This window comes from Triplophysa rosa, linkage group LG3, assembly GCF_024868665.1.
Source record: "Triplophysa rosa linkage group LG3, Trosa_1v2, whole genome shotgun sequence".
NCBI classification, from domain to species: Eukaryota; Metazoa; Chordata; class Actinopteri; order Cypriniformes; family Nemacheilidae; genus Triplophysa; species Triplophysa rosa.
The window spans coordinates 6,347,654-6,353,653 of record NC_079892.1 but is presented as its reverse complement, the minus strand read 5'-3'; the positions used below and the strand labels follow the sequence as shown (position 1 = coordinate 6,353,653).

General features: G+C 35.7%; 1 protein-coding gene across 1 annotated transcript in view; it reads left to right on the top strand.

The window, feature by feature from the left end:
* The first annotated feature begins 4,271 nt into the window (after positions 1–4,271).
* nav2b (neuron navigator 2b) overlaps positions 4,272–6,000 on the top strand; it is a 74,323-nt gene continuing 72,594 nt past the window's right edge. The window contains exons 1-2 of the mRNA XM_057329490.1: positions 4,272–4,369; positions 4,763–5,212. Coding sequence (XP_057185473.1) covers positions 5,108–5,212 — 105 coding nt within the window. The 5' untranslated portion in view covers positions 4,272–4,369; positions 4,763–5,107. The remainder of the gene's footprint in view (positions 4,370–4,762; positions 5,213–6,000) is intronic.

Sequence of the window (6,000 nt, the reverse complement as noted above, 5' to 3'; positions counted from 1 at the left end):
TATTCAACTCGTATTTATACCAATTTCATCAGGCTCCGAATATTCTTCAAAAGAACACAAAGAATGGCCTTCTCATCTGCCATAGTTCAACTCTTGAGTCATCACAACAGGGTGTTCAACCGCACCGCAGTTTCCGTAAAAAAAAAAAACACCGTTTCCGTTTAAAAAACGTTTTGCAACGTTTTGTCAGGGCTGAAAGCAGCCCAGGTGAACAGTTTTTGTAATTCCTTATGACAAAAAAATTGAATAAATAAGTAAATATATAGAGACTGAACCTTTTGTACTCCTTGTAAATATAAACCATTAAAATAAGGTGAAATATAAACGTTATTGTAGATTTATTTAGAAAATGTTCATGTGACAGTCTTTCCCTCTCTAACATGGCGGCGCAGTTGACGTAAGATTCAGCGGTCATTGCGGCATCTATATGTGTGACCACAGAGGCTTTTTTAAAGGAATTGAAATGGCTTACCTAAAAATTACATACATTTTACAATAACTTTTTATATAGTTATATATTTTCATTTAAAAATAACATTTTTAACAATTGTGACCCTGGATCACAAAACCAGTCTTAAGTAGCACGGGAACATTTTTAGTAAAAGCCAAAAATACATTGTGTGGGTCAAAATGATAGATTTTTCTTTTATAACAAAAATCATTAGGATATTAAGCAATTAAGATCATGTTCCATGAAGATATTTTGTAAATTTCCAACCTTAAATATATAAAAACTTTATTTTTGTGAGTGGATGGTCTGCCACAACAGTGCCCCTGATTAACAACTTCAAAGGCAATTTTCTCAATATTTTGATTTTTTTGCGCTCTCAGATTCCAGAGTTTTAAACGGTTGTATCTCAGCCAGATATTGTCCTATTCTAACAACTCATATATCTATAGAAAGTTTATTTATTCAGCTTTCAGATTATGTAAAAATCTCAATTTCGAAAAATTGACCCATAAGACTGGTTTTGTTGTCCAGGGTCACAATTATTATATATTAAGCTGCAATAGGAGTGTTTGAACAAACACTTTAAAGACAGTTCTTGCATTTCTATTCCTCTGTCTATATCTCCCCCATGAAAGACTAGCTTTGTATGTGTGTCAGGAATGTAAATACCTCCCCAGACCGCATGCATTTAGGAACTGAGGACCTTCATGAATTTTAATAGCTCACTTCTAATATGTGTTTCAAGAGCTTGCAAAGCAGCAGAGATTAACGCAATGATATGCATCTCTTCGCATTATAAATTTCCGTGTGGCGCTGACAACTGCTCGTGATATTATGTGCTCGCGGATGAACTTCGTCGTTCCGACACAGTGACGGAGCTCTGTTTGAGGAATTATGGTATTCAATTTCGCATCAGTGACAAACTCTCCTCCTGTGTCATAAAAACAACGATAACGGGACAGATTTTATTGCCGTCTCCCTCTAAGACCGTCGCTCAAAATGGCCTCATGAATTTGGATGAATTGAAACGGTGCGCGGGATGCTGCGTTGCGGCCTGTGAATGAAGAATGTTTTGTGGTGGTCATATACTTGGGTTGTGCTTCAGTCCATGACAAATTATTCATCGCTTTTGTGATTCTGCTCTAGGGTTTTGTGCACGTTTGCTAAAATCATAAAGCGCATTCAAATTGTGTCCTGGCTGTTTGTTTCATCATTCTGCCCTGATGAGTAATTATGTCGTCTAATTTTATTGAAGTTGTTACGTAATCAAATACAAAAATGAAAAATTCTGTCATTAGAATAAATAATATTTTTTAGAATTAAATTTACATTTCGATGAAGTCTTAAAATCCAGAGTTTTGGCAGCATGATGTCATTTCTCTCTATGATTACCTTCCTCCTCACTATTCCATTATTCTGTTAACACCAATCGAGGGGAATAGTGTTGGATGGGCAGTCCATCAGGAACTACATCTGACCTGTCCTGTCTTATATACATGAGTGAGCAGAACAGCGACTACTTCGACTCTTCTGCATACAAATCAGTCTTTCTCTCACTGTGCTGTGAACAAAGTGATGCCAATATATAAATACATTGATTTGTGTTGATGTATGATAACCCCAATACTATAAAGCATTTGTATGTAATGACAAAGATGACAATATTCATTACCGTTGAATTTCGCCATCTCGCCACACTTAGACTAATTATGAGGGTTCAGTTTTGATCTGAGGAATCACGTTCAAGATCACAAATGATAGATTTTCCGAAACCCACAAGTAAACATGACACCTCCTCTCTGTCCTCATGTTGTAATCCATGAATTAAACCTTTAATCAGAGTGACGATGACCCAAATCCCGACATCAGCCCTGAGAGCGGCTGTCACTGACTTAATTAAAAATAAAGTTTACTCAGTTCACACTGACTAATTAATTCAATAATGACAGGAGATTACTGTGTGTAATATTATAAATTCTGTATTATAGAGATTTTTATTCAATGAATAATTTTCACAGCCTACTATTTTCATTGTTTCAATTGATTTAATGTTTTGATTGATATACATTTATTAATTGATTTTTTTGTATTATGATTCTGTCTCAATGTGTATGTATATTAAGTTCAGTTAGTCAATTTTTTTTTTTATTAACATGTCGTGACCAGTGTTGGGTAAGTTACTCTGAAAAAGTAATTAATTACTAGTTACTAATTACATATTCAATAGTGTAATTAGATTACTGTACAAATTACTCTCTTCAAAAAGTATTTAGTTACTTATTACTAATTACTTTCTATGTCCTATATCAACCTTGATTAGTTAAGTGATTGAAGGATAGACATGAAAGGGCTTATTTAATTCATTCAAATAAATAATATTAAACTGCATAAAGAAGTTTTAACTGACCAAAGTATTACAAATGTGAGAATTATACATAAAAGCAGGGATTTTAAAGTTAGACTTTGAATTTTGATGTCAATTCCACCATTGCACACACATGTATTACACAGAGTATTTAGTTTAATTACATCAAAAGTAACTGTAATTAAATTACAGAAAAATAAGAGTAATCCCTTACTTTACTTTTCCAAGGGAAAAGTAATTAAATTACAGTAACTAATTACTTAGTAACTAGTTACACCCAACACTGGTCGTGACTGCTTCAATCCTGCCAAAGCTCATCGTAGTAATTTATAGAAAATAAACAAACATAGCCTAACAGAAGCTATTTGTTTACCTGTTTATTTATTATACATCAGGCTTTCGACAGTGGAATTGAATTAAAAAGGCAAACGGATTTGTGCCGACATAAGTACATCCGATTTTTTTATTTAAGTTTTTACGTCTTGTTTCTTCCAGATTCCAGTTTGTGTATAGCTCTCTGGCACCTCCTGCTGTTAAAATGTGAACAGGATTTACTGTTTTGATGTGCACGTGAAAAGGTGAGAAGCTGAAAATCTAGTACTACTGAATAAACACAAAGGCCTGGTTTCACAGACATGGTTTAGCTTAAGCCAGGACTAAGCCTTAGTTGAATTAAGATATTTATGTCGCTTTTATACAAATGCCTTAGAAGAATACATTACTGTTGTGCATCTTGAGACAAAACAATGGCACTGATATTTTTTAAGAAATTTCTGGACAAGTTATAATGAGTTAAGACAGGTCACACATTCATTTTAGTCTGGGAATACCCTTAAGCCTCGTCTGTGAAACCGGGCCTAAGGGGCGGTTTCCCAGACAGGGTTTAAACCTAGTCTCAGACTAACTTAAATGTGAGAGATGCCTTGATCGAAAACAACATGCACTGACATATCTTAAAATATATCACTGTTTTTTGTAAAGTATGTTTTTTAAAACAACTTAATTATCCTAATTTAACTAAGGCCTAGTCCTGGTTTAAGCTAATCCTTGTCTGGGAAACCGCCCCTATAAACAGTAAACCAATAAAATAAAAATGAAATAAAGTAACGTTTTTATGTGAGCTGAAAATAAAATTGCGGGTGAATGCATGGAATAAATGTGGGCTAATACAATAAATAAGTCTACTGCGCATTAGCACAGTAATGCATCTTTAGTGCGTATAAGAGTGTTGATGATTATAATCATATAATCAGCATTTCATCTCTACATTGTGGAGTGTAATGCATATCAGGTCAGTGGTTAGGACAGGGCTGGCCCCTCTAGGGGGCATACAAATCCACTATGAAAGAAGTTCCCATGGAAACGAAAAACGCTGCGGAAAAACCTCTTTTGCGCTGGTGGAAGATCATTCGGGGTGGAGCTGGGGGCGTGTGTGGGGGAGGGGCGGGGTGTAGGGGCATGACGTCATAAACAATGCCGGTGCTCGGCGTGCAGGACGCTGAAGAGTTGTGCTGTTTTGTTTTCCTAAATCAAATATAATACATCATGCTAAGGTAATTGTTTGTTTATTTGTTTTGTGTATTTGAAGTGTTGATTGATGTACGGTATTGTGAGGGAGTTTATCATTTACAACTGCCCTGACAATTTATTATTAGTACGTAACGCAATTGCTATCATGAATTCACAACGGATGACTTGAATTTAGTGCTAATCTCTCCAGGAGTACTTTTGTAATTAGTGCAATTGAAACATTTTGATTTAAAATCCACAAAGAGCCTCGAAACTTTATTTTGAATCTGAAGCAGTCCATTTTGTTGTTCTGAGATGTTGCACTCAGGGCTGTTAAGATGTACAGACAGTGAACCAGTTTCTGACACTTGTACTTTTTCTTTTTCCCTTTCTCCCCACCACACTTCACACAACTCATGCATGACTCTATGTGGCAGAGGATTTCCAGTATGACAGCTCCATGGCTGATATGAAACGTGACTTGAGTAGCTCACTCACGCATCACTGGAGACCTGAACCTCCCCCAGCAAATTAAATTAACATCACCTAACTTGGGACCATCATCCGAAGATGCCTGCGATTTCTCCAGCCATGGTTCTGATGGAGAAATCCACTGAACAGCTAAACAGCAAAGTAGAGGTTGATTGCAATGTTCACATTTTCCTTGTAGCGTCAATTACCAAAATTAATGTCTGATCTGGAGGATCAAGGGATATCTTGGCCTCAGAAGAATCTCGAGTCAAGAGTACAGATTTGGTCGGGGGACCTAGGTTACTGGTGTGATGGAGGTACGTTCAGAGACAGGCCAACAACTCTGTCCACATCATCACCAACTTCAGCAGCAGAAGAGATCGACTGTCGCCCATGCTCTTGATGACCAGAAAAAAGTAAGATATTCTTTATTTTTATGGTTTAAAAATAGTACTAGATATACTATTGTCACAATATATTGGTATTGTCAATAACCGTGATATTAAGAACCACAATTGTCTATATTGTGTTAATTCACACATATCGTAGTATTGCAACTTATTCAGCACCTATTGAAACGTTTGCTTTAAGAGTAACAATGAGACCCCAAACCTTCTTTTTCTACCTGGAATTGTATTTTAAGTATGATTCGTTGACAAAACACAAAATAAGCTCAATTAAAGATGAAAGATTTTAGTTACCTCGATAACTAAATTCTTTCAGACACGATAAACACAATAGTGAAAATCTGATATTGTGACATCCCTAGTAAGAATGTGTACAAAGTGTAAAAATGTTTTATTTTGTTATATATATTCAAAGATTCCGTTAAAGTCACAATCCTCTAATTCTCCTTTCTCTTACTCTAAATGTTAAGACGAGCAGAATGTGCATTCAATACATTTTTAATACTAAATATACATAATACATTTTTAACGAGCATGCGTTTTATGTCTTTGAATTTTTAAACATACATGTTCTAAGAATAAATTAAAGCAACTGTTAAGGTAGTATGAAATCCACACAGTCTTGTTTTGTATCAAAGTGTGGCGTGTTCCTATCGACACTGATGCCCCAGATGCCCGCATGTGCACAGCTGGGGCACCTGCTCTTAATTCGGTGAAGCCACATTCAGCGTTACCTGTCAAAGACATTAGTTAATTTGCCGTAGTAAGTGAGAGTGATTAGGTCTAATGACTTGTTG